The sequence below is a fragment of the Lygodium microphyllum genome, chromosome 30 (assembly GCF_053477565.2).
Source record: "Lygodium microphyllum isolate KBCC chromosome 30, Lygodium_microphyllum_v1.1.10, whole genome shotgun sequence".
NCBI lineage: Eukaryota > Viridiplantae > Streptophyta > Polypodiopsida > Schizaeales > Lygodiaceae > Lygodium > Lygodium microphyllum.
The window spans coordinates 107,554,966-107,578,617 of NC_141164.1; the positions used below are offsets into that span (position 1 = coordinate 107,554,966).

The 23,652-nt window shown below is 40.7% G+C and overlaps 1 protein-coding gene across 1 annotated transcript; it reads right to left on the reverse strand.

The window, feature by feature from the left end:
* Nucleotides 1-647: 647 nt before the first annotated feature.
* LOC148010231 (uncharacterized) lies at nt 648-1,644 on the reverse strand. The gene has a single exon (XM_087672903.1). The coding sequence runs from the start codon at nt 1,552-1,554 to the stop codon at nt 811-813; it is 744 nt and encodes a 247-aa protein (XP_087529029.1). The 5' UTR covers nt 1,555-1,644; the 3' UTR covers nt 648-810.
* Between the last annotated feature and the right edge of the window lie 22,008 nt (nt 1,645-23,652).

Consider the following 23,652-nt stretch of genomic DNA (forward strand, 5'->3'; position numbering starts at 1 on the left):
AGACTAAATGTCTTCTTATGGAGAGTGATGCTTTAAAAGCTTTCAAGTAAAAAGCCTATTGGGAAGTTTAGGCAAACAAATCTAACATGCTTTCTTGTGGCCATAAAAAGGAGGAATTTTTAAATGTCTTTTGGTAGTGTCTTAGGGAAATATGAAAGGAATTTGAAAAGATCATGAGTAAAGTTGGCTTTCATAGCATGATCAAATGTAAGGAAACCTTCTCGGGAGATAGAGAAAGCATGAACTTTGAAAGATGGAGACTCTAAGCAATAATTAGGGGAGTGGTTATGAGGAGCATATGTCAATTAGGGATATTGGGATGAGAGCGGGAGCAACATTTTGTAAGGATGATACTACAAAGAATGACTTTGATAATAAGTGTCTAAAACAAGTAAATGGGGTTTTGCATATATATAGTGAAGGGTCAAAGGGTAGTTTATAGACCCCTTATAGAATAGTTGTTAGGATGCTTAGCTGGTTTTCAAGTATCCTTTTGGATGCTAAACATAGTTTTAAACCTTATTGCTATTATTGGTTCCATTACAATTAAAAAAATTGGGATTCCAAGCCACATTTAATTAAAAGTTGCAAACATGTTACTCATTACACTTTATTTGCATTAAATTAGAAAATTAAAAATGTCCGCATTTAAAAGCCAAACCGGGGATACTTTGTTCAATTATGCTGAAGAGATAGCAATCGTGATAGCGTATTTCTGTATTCCTTTGTACCTAGTACATCCAGGCATTTCTATCGTCCATGTGTGGCATCTTACTTTCGAGGTACTGAACGTGTGTGTGTGTGTACAGGTCAAGGATTGGCATATTTGGCCTTATAATCATCCCACAGCTGATCAACAGTTTTACCAAGGAGCTGAGAGAAGTAGTCCAAGCTCCAGGTGGACACTGCCAGCTTGGCATTGACAGCTCGGACGAAGCCAGGCCTTAAACCCTCGCAGTAGTGGACGAAGTAGGCAGTGACGTCATAGCCCTGGTCCCACCTGTCACCTGCCCCGGGCTTCACCCAATGGGGCGGCGCCAGCTTGGCAGTCAAGCGGATGTAGTCGGCGATGCCTTCGATCAGGCCCGAGGGTGCCGTGCCCTGCCCATCCCACTGCCACACGTGCGTGGACTCGTGGTAGATGATGCCCTGCACCTCGCGGGCCACGGCGGTGCCGGTGCCAGCGTAGCCGGCCACGTAGGCGTCGCTGAGGTGGATGTAGGCGAGGTGGTGGTTGTTGTCCCCGGCGATGGTGTAGGCGACGAAGCTGCCGGTGCGGTCGACGTCGACGGTGAAGGTGACGGTGGTGAAGGGCTTGCGTGGCGTGTGGGGGTCGGGGTAGAGGAAGCGATTGATGAATGCGAGGGCGGATTTGAGCATGGCGGAGGCCTTGGGCGAGCCGATGGAGGTGTCGAAGCGCTTGCCACCCGGCGTCGAGTTGGCCAGGTTCTTGGCCTGGAAAGTGACCGCCATGACGGCCTCCGCCGCGAGCAGAAGGACCAGCGCAGACCCTACCGACAACGCTGCACGACTGATTCCTTCCTTCCCGTTCATGGTCTCGCTGTGAGTCTCTACTTAGTGGGCTCGAGACTCGAGAGTGTGAGTGCGCCCCTCAGGAATGTCCCGCATGCCCTACTTTTATTCCCTCCAGTGGACTTCGACTTTGTAATTATAAATCCGCGTCTTATTGCTTCTTTATCCGTGTGTTAGATATTTCAATACGTGGCCCTTGAATAAGGACAACCACGAGCAATAACTTCGAACTTTTCAAGTGGACCTTTTCCTCATAAAAGTAAACATTATCGGCTAATGGACTTCATATATGAGCATTGACATCCCGTTTCAAACTCTTCATCATGAATGTCCATTAAGAGGTGGCATAACTCTTCATGAAGGTCCATTCTCAAAAACAAAATCATGATCCCATCTTGTAGAACATATGGCCCTACACACTAGAAAGATAAGTATTCATGGTGAATCAAACATCAAACATGAAATTGATATGGTGAAAGACCGAAACTTTCAACAAACTCCTAAACACAAGATTCTTAAATATATTTTGAAATGAGAGTGAGTGGTTGGAGAAATCTAGATCTTTAAAAACCGTTACCCTCTCAAGAAGAAAAAAAATGTGAAACTCATCAACAAATCACCTAGATAGGAACAAGTACACAATCGTGCTTCACCTAAATAGGAACAAATACACAATCGTGCTTCACCAATCATAATGTCCTTTCACTCAACAAGTTGCAAATACAAGTTTGAAAATCCTTCATTTTCAAGCTCTCATCGGTGACCCGAATGATACTCACACTATTTGAAGAGCCTTGCTCAAACTTAAAATTGAGCCTTGAAAAGAACCATGAGTAACTTTTTGTATTAAATTGGGAAAATAATGTAGCTTTGACTTTGAAAACACCCGAGTTTTCAATAGCATCGGTTGGCACAAGAGTAGTAAGGGGAGGAAATCATAAGTGAAGTAGCCTTCAACATGATGGTGGCCACTAGCACTCCATTGGCGGAAATGTTAGCAATGAGAGGATCCAAAAGAAGAAAAGCACTAGAATGGTTTCACACTAGATTGGTGCAGGGATGACTTCGTACTACAATACTATGTGGCGAGCACATACAATGGTGCACAATGCATCAATCATGCATTCATTCCAATATTTTGGTAGCTACTCAAGAAAGAACATAGCGCTCAATGATGAATTAGATTAGGATCATGCAAAGATGTAGGAGGAAATATTAGATTTGATCAAGTATGCCATTTGACCTGATTGTAGATGCCATAGGTGCTACTTTGTAAAACATCACTAAGAAATTTAAACTTGATGCTCGTCAAGTACCCGTTAGTTTCAACTCATGGCTATCCAGTCTGAATGGATGGCTTGTCTAGTGCACAGATCGGATGCCGTAAGCGCACGTAGTGAGCATCAGAAGGTCCCCAAGAACAAAAGAACTCTACTTTTTGCACACAAATCAATGTAGAAAGCATGCACGACATGAACAAGAGACCAATTGGGTGCAATCTCCCCCTATGCCTTATGTGAGCGCTCCATTAAGCATGTATTTTATGTATGAATCATCTTCAAGCTCAAATAATAGCCCAAATTATAAAATAGCACGCTTTTGGCTTTTGAGTTTGCTTTAGTGCCAAATAGAAATAAAGCTAATGGGCGGGCGCCTAAGAAGTCAGGCATACCCAATACAATGTCCAAATACAAATATCTAAATCGTGCGCCCATACGCATACAAAAATAATAAATAAATATCAAACGCCTTAATAAATAGGCGCGACAAAATATAGGCACCATGCCTAAGGTATGTGCCCATCAAAATATAGATGATAACTCTAATAGACGCTATCCTCTAATACTTTCCACCGCCACTGCTGCTATCTCTACACATCAACTGAAGCATTCACAATCGTTAGTAAAATAATACAATTAAACCGACAAAAGTGAATACCTAGCAGTCTTCAGCTACATAAATAAATCAATTGGTTAGAAATCAATCCTAACCTTTATTTATCACGAGTCCGCACTCTAAACTCATAAACATTTATTAATTTAATATGTATTTTGCGGAATCACCCGCTATGGAATCACCCATGTACACACTAAATTAACAAAACGCCCGAAAAGGATAGGCATCCCCATCGACTTCTCGCACAAAGAATCCACTTTGTGTATGAGCCCCAGTAATAAAAGTTTACGAAATCCACCGTAAAACCTCACAGAATCCACCGTGGCACGGAATCCACCGTGTAATATGCCTCCTGGCATCATTGTCAAATTGGGCTCACAACCTCATCAAGATTGAATGGACGTCTGGTTATGTTGTTTCCCATGCTGTGCACCTATAAAAAATCGTCTATATAATGCACATTCGAAGGATATTAAGAAATACCCCTTTTTTACATGCTAGGAGGCCATAAAATTACCCCTTTTACTTGACTAAACTTATGGTTTTTTTAAAAATTATAATTGAGAAATATATTTTGTAAATATAATCCTATAAATGTTACTAAATAAAATACCCTTTCATTTAAACTCACTTGGTATCTTACATGTTCTATAAGGTGGACTCCCCAAGCCTAAACATAAGACCTTGCATTCTAAGAACTTTGCCCATCCAATTAAATCATTCCAGTTTTAGTATGTGCATATAACATAGACCTTGCTTAAACACAAGACGATGGAAAAAAGTAAAAAAATTTCCTAGAAAATACAGGTGTTGTAATTGAAAGGATGAGAGAGAGAGAAAATGAGACATGGTTCAAAGCTTCAAAGATCAATTTTTTCATTTTGGCACTTATTCAAGTGCCATTTTTAAATACACACTTTAAAAATGACCCAAATTTAATACCTAGAAGGTGTGCTTTAGAATAGTAGAAGAGGTATTCATTGAACAACCCAACTTAAGCTTGATGGCTATGCCTATTAGAAATGTGTTTAGGATCTTTTCTTTTAGTAGAACTATTGAAATATGCAATGTGATAATTGAGATTATGTAGAACCTTTTTGTCAATTCACATAGACTATATGATGCATATATCATGATATTAGTCGAAATTGAGCCTTAGAAGAGAAACGCATGAGCTAGCCTCAACATATTTTGAGAGGCTCAATTTTGAAATTGAGCCTAAGAGGAGAGGTATATGAGTTGGCCTCATAGGGGCTCAACGTTGAGATTGAGCCTAGCAAGAGAGGAGCTACAATTCTTATCGTGGATCGATTTCAAAATGGAGCCCAAGAAAGGAATTACTCTTTTAGAGAGTCAATTTTGAGATTGAAGAGGGAACTTAGCAGCTCAATTTTTGAAATAAAAATTAAGGAATAGAAGGTTTAATTTTAAAACTAAGCTTGATGATTCTGAGAGGCTCACTTTTGAAATTGAGACTAAGAAGAGAGGTGCATGAGGTAGCCCCTTACGGGCTCAACATTGAGATTATGAGAGGCACAATTTCAAAATTGTGGCTAAGAAGAGAGGTACATGAGTTGGTCTCTTAGGGGCTCAACTTTGAGATTGAGCCTAACAATTTGTGAGCTACAAATTTTATAGCGGTTCAAATTTGTTAGCCTTTTAGAGGGTAAAAGTTGAAATCCATCCTAGCTAACGAGATGAATCACCATGTTTAATTAATGATTCAAGTCTATGAAGGGTAACTTGGAGGCTCTATCTTAAAATTGAGCCTAGGGATGGGAAAGTGTATTGCATGTTTGTTTTCCTCTAGCAACTAGATTTCATGCCAACTAATAAACATACAAAAAATCATTGCAAAATAAAAAGAAAACCAACCCCCCTACACGCACATACACACACACACACACACACACACTCTCTCTCTCTCTCTCTCTCTCTCTCTCTCTCTCTCTCTCTCTTAGACACTCCCTAAATCCCTTTCTCCCTCCCCTCACCATCACTTCTATTGACATTCCACCTCTCTTTTCCATTGTTCCCTCCTCTAGTCGATAGAGTCATGCAACCTCCCTATTAGTTTCACCTATTGTATCCTCCTAGCCTACCATATGGTAGAAAAGTAGCAAAGTAGTCTCTTCTTGTCCTACCACATGGTAGCAACGTACTCTCTCTCAGAAAAATTTGGAGCTTAGCAATGGAGCATTACTTTGTGATGGCTTGCCAAGGTCCTCATTGTGTCAATGAGTATACCAATGGCTTGTAATGGGATATTGGTTAAGGGCACATTTTAGTTTTTGAGACATTGTACTATTCCTTCTACTTCTGATCCCCGGTGGATTCGACCTTTCGACAAAAACCCCTCCAACATTGGTGAACCCAACGTGAAAGGTCGTCACAGAAGAAGGAAAGATAATATGGGAGAACCTTCGAATACAATCTCCAGTGATGTTTTGCAACAGTTGGTGCAAAATATGAATATGCTTATGCAGGTACAACAACAACAACAGGTGATGCAAGCTTCAGCTCAAATAGAAAGTGTTGTGATGAATGCTTTCCAAGCAGTTGAGCGTGAGGTGAAGTTATTCAATGGCAGGAATGTATCTGCATATGTACATACCTATGCTCAGAAGATGGAATTCTTTGGAGTGGCTCAATGTGCATGGAGCTGGTATTTTGTACGTGCTACTGTTCATGAACTGAAAGCATGGATTATTGAATTATACTTGCAAGATGTTGACTGGGTATCCTTCAAGAAGACACTCAGGGACGAATTTTACATTGAGTATACCAGTTTGATTACGCGCAACACTTTTCAGGAGTGGGTTATACAACCCAATAAGGGTCTTGTGGCTACAAAATTATTAAGAGAATTTGAAAGTAGATTTGAGCAGTTGGATCTTGCAAAACAGCAAGCTCTTGCAAGTCACAAAATTGAATTGTTTCAACAGGTAGCTGATCCTGAGCTTCAAGAGAAGCTTGATGATTTGCTAGAGGATCAGACTACAGAATGCAGAAGTTGTTGGAAGACTTGGTTGTCCGAAATGCTTATGCAGCGGTACATGCTTCTACTTTTGGTCTACAGTTGGATAGAATGCATGGCCAAGTGATGGTTGGTCCAAAGGCCAAAATATGGATACATGCTTTACATGCAACTAAAAAGAGAAAGGTCAATGATAGTGAAATGTCTCATGCAGGGCAAGACATTCGTGGCATAACTAGTTGGGAATCACCGGTAGATGCATATTCAATGTATGCATATTTAGCAAAGGTACAAAACACGGATGTACTTGTGGAAGAAAAACAAAAAAGACATTAAGATATTGCAGGGACATTTAAAAGAATGGCAAGAAGAAGCGTGGATCAGCCTAAAGCTGCAAATCAGCACCTCCCGAGCATGCTATGGAAGAGGGAAAAAAGAAGGGCCAGCAACCAGGATATAAGTTGCAATCTGAAATTGAGACAGCCACAGATCTTAAGAAGGTTCTTGAAGAATGGATCTTAAACAGTCGGGTGGAATTTACCTTGGGAGAGGTGCTTGGCATTGCCAAGCGAGAATTTCATGATGAGATCGTTGACATAATTAAAAGGAAGCGTCAATTTCTTGGTGATACCACTAGTGCATTGCTGCAATTTGAAGAGGAAACTGGTTTGTTGGGTATTCGGGCTGAATATGAGCATGAAGTAAGTTTTGGATTATTTATGCAGGATGCTACTAATCAGTGGACAACATTTAGAAAAGAGAAGAAAGTGGCTGAAAATGCATTGTCTTGTAGCAATATGCATGGTGGAGTAAGGAAAATGCAACAATATGGAGAAGAGACTCTAGGTTTTATTCCTCGAAGTCACTACACAAGAAATCATTGGGCTAGAGCTACCACTGAAACGGTAGTGAAAATAAGGGAAGGTGAAACTCCTTGTGTTGCTTTACTTGACCGTGGGTCTGAGATAAATGTCATTGAGCAGGGATTGTACGAAAATGGTGCATGGCCTGTGGACACTGATCATGGTTGGCGTATGAGGGCTGCAAATAATTCTTCAGGGGAGCTCTATGTTGCATGTCATTATGTAAAAGTGACAATTGGCTATGTACAGGAAGAGCAACATTTCTTTGTGCAAGATAATTCCTCATATGTAGTGATTTTGGGACAGCCCTATATTACAGGTGTGCATATGGAAACAAAGGTGCTTGATGATGGTTCTACTTATGCAAGAGTCAAAAGCAAGGATGGGAGAAAAGCAGTCCAATTTCTTACTATTTGTGTTAATCATCCTAGAAATTGTGATACGCTTCGAGAGTCTCCTTTGGTTCCAAATGCAAGGGAATTCAAAGACCTAGATTTTCATTAAGCACTGCTGTAATGCGAGGCTACAGTAGTGCTGTTTAGAGGGTGTACTCGCCTCTTGATGAAATGAAGCATGTATTTACTATTGGTTCAGCAACAAGCAGTTCATGTTTGTTTAAGCCTATGGAAGCTATGTGTAGGGCTGAATGCATATCTATGAAACGGGCTATTAAGAAACTGAGATCATTGGGCCTGTTAGCTGAAAATGATGGCATTTCAGGCATCTTTTATGGACTGAATATTATTGACACTATGGTTGAAATTTCAACGACTATACATGCAGAAAATGAGGCTGAAAACAGAGTGTTGTCAGTATGTTCTTTGGATATGTATGATGTTATAGCATTGTTTGCTCAGCAGGAAGGAATACAATGGGCTGAAGCACTTGTGGAGACAAAGTATAAGACAGTTGACAAAAAGGTGAAACCAATTGCTTTGCCACTTCCACCTGAGAGTCAGGGTATGTATGAAAAAGTGTCAAGGTAGCCAAGCTTATGGGATCCTAAAGATATAGGTCATCAGTTTACATCTGAAACATTACAAGAATTGAAAGTTGGTGTAGAAGGGTTTCTTTTGCCTCTGTTGAGAGAAACTGTTTTATGCAGATGTTGGCTAGACATGGGAAGGCATTTGCATTTCAACCAAGTGAAATAGGTTGTGTGGATCCAAATGTTGTCTCTTCTATGGTCATATTTACTATGCCACATGTACCATGGAACTTGAGGCCTATTCCAGTGCCTAAAGCTTACTTGCCAAAGCTGATGGATTTGGTAAATGAAAAGATTTGCATGAACATCTTTGTAACGTGTCCCCTAGTATCATCCAGGACACGTCTTAGCAGTCCATCGGAAAGGATGTCTAGAAAGCTCCGCTCGGCACTCCCATGGAATGTTACAGGTTTTGCGATCTAGTTCTTTCCACATCTGCCACGTAGCGGAAGTATCCTGGCCGTTCCCACTTAGGATCGACCGGAATTAGGGTTTTCCTAATGGGTCACTAGCTAACAGCAACTAGCGTCAGACCCGAGCGAACTACTTTACGCAGAAACGCCAGGTCCGAAGCGGATTCACGCTGCACTTGGTTCAAGGAGAATGGGAAACGAGAGGGATGCAAAGCTCAACCTCTCTACCATAAGGCATAGTCCCATTCCGTTCCCCTAAAACAACGTAAATCGGGTAAGACGTAACTCTAGGTCATCGTTCTCATTATTCCTTTTGATGATGATGATCATTCCGCTGTTCTTCGAGATTTTTGAGAAAAGTTCCCGGCTAACCGGGACCACCCAACCGTAGGACGGACCCATGGCCCATCCTCCGCACTTTCCTCTGTTTGTTTTAGTTATGTAATTATCTATCACATTAATTTGACATATAACAATCAGCTTCTTTAATTAATCTTGTTAAGCACTGGTTCCTTCACGTAATCTTATCACGTGATATATAAAAATAACATCAAGCAAGTTCTTTTAACATATCATCATTTTATCTTTGAAATACAAGAAGTTCCACCCGTAGGCTTGTCCATAATCTGCCCGAAGGCTAACCAGTAATCTCCAGGGATCACTATTCCAAGCTTCCACCCTCAACTAGTATGCGGGCCTCGAGATCCAATCCCGAGTCACGTTAGCCTCTTGTGCAGGACCCGGAAGGCAAGGGATTTACGGCCAGAGCCCCCCTGGCACCCACGCGTCCTCCTACTCCAAGTAGAGCTTAACGGAAAGACCTCTCGTGGCGGGTTCGGTCCACGTTCCCGGCGCGGTCAACAACCCCCTTGGTTAGGGTCAGGCAGGCAGTCGGGGGTAACTGAAGCTGCCTCTTCCTTCAGGCCTTTAACCTGAAGTATAGGTACTTATTTAATTTGTAATTCATAATTCAAACAGAGCCCTAAAATCTCTAGCAAGCACAAACATTTCCATTTAATCGACCCAGTTGTATGGCAAATCGCTAAGGAAGTGTTATTTCCTTTTTGAGTGTATCAGCACTCGTTCCCAAGGTGTCTTGTAACTTGGCAAGATCTCTTACATTCCGGTGTAGGGTATACCCAACTTGGTTAACCCTAAGGTACCTTAGATATGCTAGTTTCTGGTTTACAATTTTCCTTATTTAGAAAGATATCCAAAAATACGTCTTTTTGCAAGATAACTTGCGTAAGGATCTGCCGTCCTTGATGAGGGTTTTTTCCTTTTCTCCTTGTGAACCAATCACAAAATGATTTCATACATGTTGCGCAAGTCCTGCGATGGAATAATCTGTTTAGATTCCTTAAGCTGACGTATGTCAGGCCTAGGGTTTCTTCATTTAAGAACCTTAGGGACAAACCCTAGTTTCTCATCTTTATGAATTTATTGTCCCTACGGTAAGGAAAGTAGTCAAGTGTTTAGGGTATGAATGTTTCTATGTTTAGGTTGGTTTGGTTATCTTTTGGAAGGTAATCTTACTCGTCTTGTCACGGTTTTACTATCCTTGTGACAATTTACCTTCCTAATCAATACAGTTTAATTTGGCATATAGCATAATGCCAAGATGATACAAAGGGTGACAATACTCCTTGGGACAAAAGGCCTAGCTGAGAAATTGGTGTATACACACTTTATTAGTCCCAAGTCCTCAAATAGCAGGGGAAAAATGTTAATAGAGGGTCATCCAACAATTCCCCATTACATTTTCTTTCCAAATGAGTTCCTATATCTAATTTTTATACTTGTTAATTCCTAACATTTAACTTCCGTTTTCTTTAAAGATGAACTCATGCCAAATAACAACAGTTGCCTTGCTAAGATGTGCAACTGGCAAAGATAACTCCCTAGTAGTTTGAGCATCGAAAGAAACCTTTCATGAATTTAGCCATTTTATCATGATTCGTTGTGAAAGGAATAAGACTAATGGTGCAAGATATAATTTCTACACTTTAGGAATATATTACTATAGTAAATGGTTAATCTTGCCTATAATTTTATAATGCTTGATGCAATTTGAAGAAAGCTAATTTGTATTCATTGTCATTCATAAGCTAACTCCTTCGTTAAAAATAACTCAAACAAATATATCTCTCCTTAACAATTTTTCTTTGCATGATTGACTTAAAACCGAATTAACACCAAGAAGAAAAACCTGGCTTTGAGGTGAGATATCCACATGGATATCGGGAGATGACCCTCCCTCAACTACACCTTGGACTTCCTTTGGCGGCATCGTAGTTTGAATGCGAGATAGCTTTTTCCTTTTTCTTCTTGGAATTCCACCGTCTTCTCCTTCCTTATCTTTTACCTTTTTCCCACTCTTCCTCCTTCACTCCCTCTTTTCACTCCCTCTACTTCCCTCCCTATCTTTTATCTCACGGCTTATTTCTTCCTTACGGGATATCATACGAGGCCATGATGATGACTTGGATTTTTAGGACATGGGAGTGTGTGGACACCGGCTTGTTTGATAAGACTAAGAACACAAAGCTCAGCTATGAGAGCACTTGCACAAAAAGATTTAAAAAGTGAGTGAAGGAATTTATGCAAGAAAATGGAAGTCTGCAAGGTAGCCTAAGGACAAAGTAGGCCTATGGTTGTGACTTGAATAGTCTAAAGAGCCAAGAGGGGGGAAAAAAACAGGAACAAGGGCTTAGGGGGAAAATTAAAACCCAGGGAGGGGGGGGGGGAAACAAGGGGGCTTAGGGGGGGCGTTTAAAATCCTGGGAGGGGGGAGAACAAGGGGCTTAGGGGGGGGGGGATTTAAAACCCCGGGAGGGGGGAGAACAAGGGGCTTAGGGGGGGGATTTAAAATCCCGGGAGGGGGGAGAACAAGGGGCTTAGGGGGGGGGGGATTTCAAATCCCGGGAGGGGGGAGAACACGGGGCTTAGGGGGGGGGATTTAAAATCCCCGGAGGGGGGAGAACAAGGGGCTTAGGGGGGGGGGATTTAAAACCCCGGGAGGGGGGAGAATAAGGGCTTAAGGGGAGGGTATAGGAAGGGGGCTTAAATGAACCCCCCTCCCCTTAGAAGCTTCTGAGAAGCTTCTATGGGCAGCCACGTGGAGGAAAAAGGACACTTAATGGATTACGAAGGCCAGCGTCAACAGCAACTGGTCGTGGCGTAGACAAGCGGCGCTGGTGGCGTACTCTAGCTCGGCGGCGGCGGCTGACAGCTTGGACACACGGTGACCACGACGATCTCTAGTAGACGAAGCCTCCCTCAGTCTGGCGGAATCCCCTCTTCTCTCATGGCCCAGCCTTCCTCGTACAGCGGCCCCCTCCCCTCATTTAAATAGTGGAGGGAGGGGGATCTTCACTTCTTGCGTGTCGACACGCATGTCCCCCTCTCCCTCCAAGGCTCCACCAAGGAGCTTAGTAGCTCCTTCTATTCCCCTCCCCCGGCTGGAGGGATAAGGGGGGGAATAATTTTTTTTTTCTATTAGTCCGATTTATTTTCTCCACGCGGAATATTACATTCTCTCCCCCTTGGAGGAATCGAGATGTCCTCATCTCGAGATAAACTGGGGATATTGATGGTTGAGAGTGCCTTCATCTACCCAAGTGGCATCCTCTTTGGGATAATCTTTCCACTGGACAAGGCATTCTTTCAAGGTTCTAGATCTTAACTGTCTTTCCCTAACATCTAAGATCCTTTCTGGCCTTAGTTCAAGGACTCCTTGACTAGGCATTACAATTTGTTGGTCATCAAGTACATGATTAGGATTGGGTACATATTTTTTCAATAGGCTGATATGGAATACATTGTGAACCTTTAGGTTCTCTAGGAGTTGCAATCTATAAGCATTGGGTCCTAGGCATTTGAGGATTTTATACGGCCCACAATACCTTGGACTTAGCTTCTTGCATTCTCCTAGGGATAGAGAACTCTTTTTAGGGCATACCCGAATGAAGACCATGTCTCCTTCTTCGAAGACTCTTTCTTGACGTTTCAAATCTGCGTATGCCTTTTGTCTATCCTTGGCTGCTTGTATGTCTTGTCTTATTGACCTTATTTGATCATCCATGTCCTCCAACATTTGTCTTGAAGCTTCAACTCTTAGGGTTGGATCAGAAAAGTTTAGGGGACTTCGACAATCATGACCATACAATGCCTGAAAAGGGGTCATTTGAATGCTCTGCTGGTAAGAAGCATTGTAGGAAAATTCAACTAATGGCAAGTATTGAATCCACCTCTTCGGCTCTCGACAGCAATATGCCCTAAGCATATCCTCAATGATTTGATTCACTCGCTCTGTTTGTCCATCCGTTTGGGGATGGTAGGCACCGCAAGGCAAGACTGCTGGCATCAGTTACTACCTCGAACTCCTTATTGAGGTCAGGAAGTTTTAGAATAGGTGCTGATACCAAACTTTGCTTCAATTTGTCGAAGCTATTTTGTTCGGAAGTTGACCATGTAATAGAAGTCTGCTTCTTTAGTAAGTCTGTAAGAGGTGCTGCAATCAAGGCATAGTTTTTTATGAAGACCCTATACCATCCTGTCAATCCAAGAAAGCTACGTATTTCTTTGACGAATACTGGTGTTGACCATTCAAGCACATCTCTGACTTTGGCTGGGTCTACATAAATTCCCTCTGATGATACTATGAATCCCAGATATTCAATTTGACGCTTGAAGAATGCACACTTCTTCATTTTTGCATACAGCTTATGAGACCTCATTGTCTCAAGGACAATCCGAAGTTGAGGTTCATGATCTTCTTCCTGTTTAGAATAGATTAAAGTGTCATCGAAGAAGACAAGCACGAAATCATCAAGATATGGTCTAAAAATATCCTGCATTAATCTATTGAAGATGGCAGGTGCATTTGTAAGCCCGAATGACATAACCAAGAACTCAAAGTGCCCATATCTTGTATTGAAGGCCGTCTTTGGAATATCTTCTTCCTTGATCCTTATCTGATAATAACCTGACCTGAGATCAATCTTGGAGAAGATCTTTGCACCTTGAAGACGATCGAGAAGCTCATCAATTCTAGGAATAGGATACTTGTTCTTGACTGTTGATTGATTCAACCCTCGGTAATCAATACATAGTCGAAGTGTCCCATCTTTCTTTTTCTGGAATAGTACTGGAGCTCCCCACGGTGAGTTGCTAGGCCGGATGTAACCCTGATCCAACAGTTGCTTGAGCTGTTCCTTCAACTCAATTGCTTCAGGTATGGACATTCTATAAGGTCTCTTTGCAACTGGTGCAGCTCCAGGCACTAGCCTAATTTCATGATCTACTTCTCTTGGAGGCGGATGTTCAATCAATTCCTCAGGGAATATGTCACCGTATTCCTTTAGCCAAGAAGGTCCTTCATGAGACTGTTGCTTTTGATCTAACTTATTGAGTTTGATCAGGTAAACGGGTAATCCTTTTCTGACTCCTTTTATGATCCGAGAGACTTTGGCTAATTGGATTCTTGGCACTCCTGCCTCACCTTGAGTTGTGACAAACTCCCTTTCAGATTTTCGAAAGGAAACTTGACCCTTTCCACAGTGGATGTGGGCGTCATTAGGCTTAAGCCAATCCATCCCGAGTACACACTCATGGATACCTAAATTCATGACTCTGAATTTGATTGAGGTTTTCTTTCCTCCCAGAAAGAATTCCTCCTTAGCAGTTTGCCTGGTATAAGTTACCTCACGACCGTTTGCCAATTCCACAAGCAGGGTAGGTGCTTCTACTGTGGCTATTCCTAATCTTTTTGCACATGCTGGTGAGATAAAGGAATGTGTACTGCCACAATCAATCAAGGTTTTGAAATCTTTACCTTGATAGTCCGATGGTGTTTGAATCACCGAGAACTGGCGATTCGGCCCTTTCTTGTGTAAAGCGGCATGGACTGTCGCTCTTTCGAATTCTGCTTCCATAGTCGGATCTTCCTCTTCTTCTTCTTCACATCTTTGCCTATTGGCAATGCAGGCAGTTCTTCCTCTTTCACGGGTGGCGGCTCCTTGACCGCGGCCTGCACCTTGGAAAGGCGTTTGACGATGTCCCTCGCTGAGCTTGGGACATTGCCTCTTGAAGTGACCGGGTTCGTTGCAGTGGAAACATCGGAGGTTTCGGCCATTACTTTGAGTAGGAACAAAGTTGTTGACGTTATTTGTCCTTGCTTTCTTTCTTTGTCCCTGATTGTGACCTTGAACTCTCTTCACTTGAGTTCTGAATGCTCCTCTGTTTGGGTCACTATAGGACCAAGTTTTGTTACCCCTTGGTCTAGCTTGCACCTCCTGAATTATAGGCGCCGCTCGAATGAGTGCATCCTGCAGATTTGATGGACGCATAGATTCGAGACGGGTATTTATGGGTGGATTTAAGCCTGCGCAAAATTTGGACACCTGCTGCGTCATGCTCATCTGTGGCGCATACTTTAAAAGTGAGACGAATTTAGAGTAGTATGCGTCCAGAGTGAGTCCTAACTGTTTTAGCTCGTAGAACTCATTCATTTTCTGTGTACGATATGCAGGTGGCAAATATCTCCCCTGCATAGCTTTCTTTAACTTCTCCCAGGTAACGGACCCCTCTGAAGTCCCTTGATCCCTGCACCATTGTTTCCACCAAAGTCTGGCTTCGCCGGTGAGTTTTAACTTGGCGAGCATGGCCTGATTGGTAGGTGCAGTACCAGCTGCTTCAAAGTAATCCTCCATAGATTCAATCCAAATTTCAGCATCAGACTGGACAAATTTGCCTCTCCCGTCAAACTCGGGTGGCTTTATCTGCTTGAGGAGGAACTTCTTCTCCTGGGTCACAGCAATACTTGATGTAGGGGGCGAATTTGGAACCTGTACCTGGGGTTGTGCCTGGATAAAAGTTTTCTTAACGTTATTATATGATAATTGACGTTAGCTTATCTTTAGTTCAGCTATCTCGTAAATAATGAAGCTAATTAACTTTTTAACAACTCTGATGCACAGCCAGATATTGATAAAAGAAGTCTTTATTTATATTTACATGGGTGTAGCCTTATACAACATCTCGTGTGATGATAATCCAATCATTACATTCAGTTTGGGGAGAACAACGTTGTATTGCATTTGTCTACAGGAAGTGTGTAATAGTAGGGTTTTGGGTCATGGATCTTTAGGAATCGATAGTTCATTGGAAGTTCAGGATACCCTTTCCGTTGGAATCCATACTTCTCATGGCGGCCCAACACTTTAATCCTGTCGGCTCTGGGATTACACGGGTTACTTCCTCATATACATATGAGTTCATTTCAACCCTCCGACCTTGAATATGTAAAGTCGAATTTATGTGAGCTTCCACAAAAATGAATAGCTTCACGACTTTCAAGTCTTCCAACCACTTGATCCTCTTTAGGTTGGTCTGTAGATAAGCGAACCGGTGGGCAGCTATGTAGTAGATTCCTGAAGACCCTGTCCATCTTCGTTCTATGTATAAAGGTGATGGATTATAAATCTGCTCCAGGATGTTCATCATCCCAATTCTGTCTATAAAGCGGAGAATGCATTGCAGTCATAAACATGACCCGAAACACCAAAAACTTGTTCCACGCTTCATAGTTCTGCAAGACAGCATTGAAGATGAGGAAATGTTTGGACAGCAACAATTTCTTTACTTCATTTTATTGAGATCTCATAAAAACAATTCCGTTGTTGGTCGGCTCTGATACCAACTGTAACGTGTCCCCTAGTATCATCCAGGACACGTCTTAGCAGTCCATCGGAAAGGATGTCTAGAAAGCTCCACTCGGCACTCCCATAGAATGTTACAGGTTTTGCGATCTAGTTCTTTCCGCGTTTGCCACGTAAACGTGCATTACGCAAGAGTAGTAAATCTTATCTCATTTGGGTGAATGAACTGCAAGTAAAAGAAAATCATATGCACCCTAGGCATAAAGAATTTCTTGCATATTTTAAGGACTGTTTTGCAGAAGACCTACCACCAGGTTTACCTCCTTCACGTCCAGAAGACCATAAGATAGATTTGATCCCTGGCACACAACCACCTTGCAAAGCACCATATAGGCACAACCAGATAGAGCAAAAAGAAATCCAGAGTCAAGTTGAGGAATTACTAAATAGAGGTTTGATTCGACCTAGCAGTTCTCCATTCAGTGCACCTGTATTGTTAGTCAAGAAAAGGAATAATACTTATCGTATGTGTATTGACTATCGAGCTTTAAATAAGATCACTGTAAAGAATAGATATCCTATTCCTAGAGTTGATGACCTTATGGACAAACTGCAAGGATCTACTATATTTAGTAAAATTGACCTTAAGTCTGATTATCATCAGGTGAGACTAGATAAGTCTGACATATTCAAGACTGCATTTAGAACACAGTTTGGTCATTACGAATTTTTAGTCATGCCATTTGGATTGACTAATGCCCCTGCTACGTTTAGTAGAATGATGAACCGTATATTTCTGAAATATCAGTATTGTGTAATTGTTTTCTTTAATGATATTTTGGTGTTTAGTCAAAATGAGAAAGAACATTATGAGCATTTGTCATTGGTTTTTCAGTTATTGAAAGAAAATCAACTGTATGCAAATCCTGAAAAGAGTGAATTCTTTAAAACGGAAATTGAGTATTTAGGTTATATTGTATCATTTGATGGAATTAAAGTTGATCCTAAGAAAATTGATGCAATATTGAATTGGCCTGTCCCTAAAAACGTGCATGAGTTACGCTCATTCCTTGGTCTTGCTAGTTTCTATAGGAAGTTTGTACATAATTTTTCATTACTTGCTTTACCATTAACCAAACTTCTGAAGAAAGGAATTGTTTATCAATGGACTGAAAATCAACAGAAATCCTTTGACTTACTGAAACATGCATTAACCAATGCCCCTGTTCTAGAGTTGCCTGACTTTAATAGACCATTCTTTCTAGTAGTAACCGATGCTAGTGGATCAGGAATAGGAGTTGTACTTATGCAAGACAATCATCCTATAGCATATTCTAGTTGTAAGCTGAAACCCTCTGAGTTGAAATATTCCACATATGACAAAGAACTATTAGCAGTTGAACAAGCATTAAGACACTGGAAACACTACTTAATGGGTTCACAATTTATGATAAAGACGGATCAGCAAAGTATTAGACATTTACTTAGCCAACCCCAAATCTCTGACCGCCGTCATATCAAATGGGCCTCCTTTATTCAAAGTTTTCATCCTATCATTCAATACCAACCTGGAAAAGAAAATGTAGTGGCTGATGCATTGAGTAGAAGACCTGCCATTCATAATATTTCTGTCATATCTTTTGATTCTTTGATTGCTATGAAAGATACATATCATCAGGATATTACTTTTCATTCTGATTGGAATAAATTAGTTCAAAATAATTTCATTCCTATTGATTCATTGTCATATAATGATGGATTTATGTTTTATGAAAAGAGATTGTGTGTTACCATTCCATTCTGATCTTTTATTTTGAATGAAATTCATTGTCCCCCATATCAAGGTCATAGAGGTATCATATCTACATTACGTATGTTAACTGTTTTTACTAACCATGGATTGCCAAAAGTTATTATTTCAGATCGTGATTCTAGATTTTGTAACAATTTTTGGATTACTTTGTTTGCTAACCTAGGCACAAAGATTGATTTCTCATCTGCATTTCATCCAGAAACTAATGGACAAATAGAAGCCACAAATAGCACCATTCTAGATCTTTTACATGCTTATACTATCTCTAAACCTCAGACATGGGACACTCATTTGCATTTATTACAGTTTTCATATAACAATACACCACACACATCTACAAAGAAAGCACCGTTTGAAGTGATTTATGGATATAGATTATCTACACCTGTTGCATCTTTGTCTAATAGAATTCAAAGTGCTAATGATATTGCTAGTATGCATAACAGTATTTTTGATGAGGTTAAAGATATGATTGCTAAAGCCCAGCAATCATATACCAAACAAGCCAACAAGAAAAGACAAGCCATGAATTTCAAAGTTGATGATTATGTTTGGCTGAGAATAGAAAAACGTAGACTACAAAGTGTAGATAGACATCCAGTTGTTAAATTAGCCCCTAGATTCTATGGACCATTTAGGATCATTCACAAAATTAATGATAATGCATTCAAGTTAGAATTACCACCTCATTGGAAAATTCACAACACGTTTCACATTAGTTTATTGAGACCATTTAGAGGCCAATTACCTGTACAGCCTGTTTATGAAAACCCACCTTTATTAGAGGAAGAGACTGAAATACTTGAACCAGAAGCTATTATAGACACTGACTTTATGACCACTAGAACTGGCCGAAGGTATTCTAGATATCTAGTTGAATTTAAGAACCATCCTGTAGAGGAAGCACAATGGATGCACGCTAGAGACTTAAATGCTTTCCCCACTCTGTTAGCTCCACATTGAGCTAATAGCAATTGAGGTCAATTGCTATCCCACCCCGGGGGTATGATGCCAGGAGGCATATTTCACGGTGGATTCCGTGCCACGGTGGATTCCGTGAGGTTTTACGGTGGATTCCGTAAACTTTGATGACCGGGGCTCATACACAAAGTGGATTCTTTGTGCGAGAAGTTGATGGGGACGCCTGTCCTTTTCGGGCGTTTCATTAATTTAGTGTGTACATGGGTGATTCCATAGCGGGTGATTCCGCAAAATGCATATTAAATTAATAAACATTTATGAATTTAGAGTGCGCACTCATAATAAATTAAGGTTAGGATTTATTTCTAACCAGTTGATTTATTTATGTAGCCGAAGACTGCTAGGTATTCACTTTTGTTGGTTTAATTGTATTATTTTACTAACGATTGTGAATGCTTTAGTTGATGTGTAGAGATAGCAGCAGTGGCGGAGGAAAGCATTGGAGTCTAGCGAGTATTTGATCTATGGATTATATTTTGATAGGCGCCACGCCTATATTTTGTCATGTCTATTGAGGCATCGATTATTTATTATTATTTTGTATGCACCTATGCGCACGGATATGTTATTTCTATTTGGACATTGTATTGGGCGTGCCAGACTCTTTGGGCACCGTCCATTAGCTTTATTTCTATTTTTGTAGAAGCAAACTCAAAACCTAAAAGCTTGATATATTTTTGTAAATTGGGCTATTATTGAGCATAAAGATGAAATATACATAAAATACATGCTTTGTGAAGCGCTCACATAAGGCATGGGGGGAGATTGAACCCAATTGGTCTCTTGCTCTTGTCATTCATGCTTTTTACCTTGTAACTTGTGCAAAAAGTAGAGTTCATTGTTCTTGGGGACCTTCTGGGATTCACTACGTGAGCGTACAGCGACCGATCTGCACACCAGCAGTGGATGAAAAGAATGAAGAGATGGATGCTCATGGATGCAGACAGTTTGTTGCAGATCATATTATGGATTGTGAGAGGATTTTGACACGTCTAGAAGAGGTGCATTTAACTCTTTTTGGAAAAAATTCTGTCTTTGGGGTTGAGGAGGTTTTGATTGTTAGGCATATGTGTGGGCCTTATGGGTGAAGGCCATCACCAGAAAAAATAGATGGGATTGATAGAATGCAAAATGTATCAGAGGTGCGTAGATTCTTGGGTACATGTGTGTTCTATTTGATATGGATTCCTCACTTTGCACATGTAGCCGATGCTCTTTATCAGCTTCTAAGGAAAGGCCATAAATTTCATTGGGAAAGGAAGCATCAGAAACCAATGAAGAAATTGAAGAAACTCTTAAAATATGCTCCAACGTTAAGAAAGGCTGACTATTCACATGGAAAGACTATCATTACTACTGTTGATACAAGCCCAATCGGGATTTGATGGGCAATTGGACAAGATGATGAGGAAGGGCAAAGATATGTAATATGCTTTGATGCAAAATTATTGACTGAACGACAAAGAAGATATCCAAGGTTAAAAGAGAATTATGGGGAATTGTGACAACCCTTAAATGTGATAAGGAGTATTTTATGGGTGCTCATATCGTCATTGAGACTGATTGTTTGCCAGTATTGAGTATGATTACTAGTTGTGCTACCCCAGACATTGCTATGCTCCGGTGGATTGCATACATTAAATCTTTGAACCTTGAATTTCAGCATATTGCAGGAAGAGATAACCTAGTGGCAGACATGTTATCTCGAGCACGTTATGAGAATGAAGATGGGATGATGGATGAGGAGGAAGAAGATGACTTTCTTATGGCTAAAAATGATGTTGCAAGAGTGAATTTAGCAATGCAAGGTGTTGCTATAGCATTAACAGAAGCTTGGACAACAAAGAGAAGACACTTGAGATGTTTTGCATCTTGTGTAGAAGTGTTTCTGGAAGACAAATATGCAGGAGAGTGGCTGAGAATTGGTCAATATCTCAATACATTAACAAAGAGAGATGAATGGTCAGATGAAGAGTTTAAGAAGATCAAGAGGAAAGCTTATGGATTTTTCTTAAAAGATGGATACTTATGGAAACATGCTAAAAAGAAATAGGGTATGCCATTGCGAGTTTTGGGTGACAGAGCTTCACAAGTAAAAGTAATGAGAATTTCATGAAAGCTTATGGGCTGGTCATAGAGGTGTTTGGGGTACTTTTACAAAGATCAAAGAAAGATATTGGTGGCAGGGTATGTATAAGGATGTTGCTCACTTTGTGGAAACATGTACGACATGTCAAATGTATTTAACTGTGAGACATCGAGATGGATTGCAACCCACCTATCCATTGTCTCTTCATTTTAAGTGGGTGGTGGATTTGGTCACAATGCCTACAGGTCTTTGGCAAATGAGGTATCTTGTGCTTGCTCATGAAGACTTGACTAATCAAGTGGAAGGGACAGCTCTATGTACTAAGACGACAAATGCCATATGTACTTTTCTCTTAGAAGAGATCTTTTGTCGATATGGCTGTGTGGAAAAAATTACAGTAGATAGGGTGAGTTTGATGCAGATGAAGCTCATGATTTCTTTGCACGGTTGGGGATAAAGCTTGCTTTAACTTCAACTTATAACCCTAAAGGAAATGGCAAAAGTGAAAGAGGTCATCCACCTAGTGTGAAGGCATTAGCAAAAGCATGTGGAGAGAAGATAAAAGAGTAGCCACGATTGCTCCCTTATGCTTTGTGGGCTAACAGAACAACTCATAGTGCTGTTACAGGATATATGCCTGCAGAATTGATGTATGGTCAAAAACCTATCATGCTGATAGAAGAGATGACAGTCACATGGAGTGTGTTACCTTGGGAGGAGGAGTTGAATCGAGAGGAGCTATTGGCCTTACGCATTAGACAGCTGGAAAGAAATTCAGAAGACATAGAGGCAGCAACTGCAAAGTAAAGGGTGGCAAGGATACATAACAAGAAACAGTTTAACAAACGACATAGATTGAGACCAAAAACCATACAAGATGGGGATTGGGTATTGGTTTATGATAGCAGTTTGGATAACCAACATAGTGCCATGTGTAAAGTTTCCAAAAGATGGTTTGGACCCTATGTGGTAAGACAAGTGTTTAATAATGCTACTTATGCATTAAATGAGCTGGATTGGATAGCCTTAAAACTTCCGGTAGTAGGGAAAATAATCAAATTATTCAAAGGCAGGAATCTACTGCTTATGAGTTGCCAGAATTGGAAGAAAATAGTGTCCATGATACAGGGGCTAGCCAGGAAGATATGGAAGATGAAGAAGTAAAGGATATGGTTGCAGAGGATGAGGAGGACTCAGAATCTAGTGACAACTAGGATTTTGGCACATACCGAAGGATGTGCAGGTTCAGAGGGGGTGGATGTCATGATGTTATGAGGACACAGTGTGAAAAAGTATGGAATGCATCATCATCCGACTTCTCTATTGATTTAGAGAGTCAATGTGATCTAAGCCATTAGTACTAGTGTAAGTTGCATGGATTATCCGAAAATACTAGATTTTTGGATAATTTTAGTCTATTTTTGATATTATTTACTATAAAAATCCAAAAAAGTTAAAAAATCTTCTAGATTAGGATGGCATGCAAACAACAAGTTGCTTTTTCAGCCAGTTAGGAGATTTTTTATAAAAAAGACAGAAGGACGAAATCGTGTGCGTCGCGATCGTTGTAAACAGGCTGAAAACTACAGATTGAACTGAAAAAGAAGAAGGAGTGATCTGGGAGATCCGTGAGTAGGTGTCTTGGAGTTTTACCCTCCTTTCGAAGCCAACGGAGCCATCAGATTTGGGTTCCGCGCAGCAGATAAAGAGCTAATTTTTCTGATTCACGTTTTTGGTCTACTAAGAAGCTCCAAGAGAAGTAATACTTGGAGATTGCTTCTAAGTAGTGCAAAGATTCTAGGTTCTTTCAATACATATTGATTCAATTCATTGTGATTTGTTTTTATGGTGTTTACCACTTGGGTATTCTCTATCTTCTCTTCCATCTCCTATCTCTACTTTCTTCTACTTCAGATCCCCGATGGATTCGACCTTTTGACAAAAACCCCTCCGACACCGTGTCTCTCTCTTTCTCTCTCAACCTACATCTCCATTAAGATACCTTTAAAGCTCCATCAAAGTTTAGTCTTCAACAAATTGGTATCAAAGCAAGGTTCTTAGTGAAGGAGCTTCTGACATTGCGACTCGCAAGCCTAGAGATCCAACTCTTAGCAGCCATATCTCATTCTTGGAGGTTTGTCTTGATCTCGATCTCCTTTCTTAGCACTCATCAAGGAATAATTGAAGCTTCATTAGGGAATTTTTGAACTAGTCTTGGGCTCCTTTTTTTGAAAAACATTTGAGCACACAATAGGGCAGCTGTTGCACATCTCTCATCATTGGAGATTGTCAATTCTATGCTCAATACCTTGCAAGGCTTCTTGAGAAGGCCTTTGGTGGTTGATTAGAGCTCTAAAAGCTCTCTTTTGAAGCAATAACTCCATGCAAGTGAATAGTATAGCAACACGTTGTTTGCACCTATTTTGCAGACTCCTCTT

Excerpts from the sequence above, each read along its gene's own strand:
- LOC148010231 (XM_087672903.1), bottom strand. The coding sequence starts at position 1,554 with ATGAACGGGAAGGAAGGAATCAGTCGTGCAGCGTTGTCGGTAGGGTCT.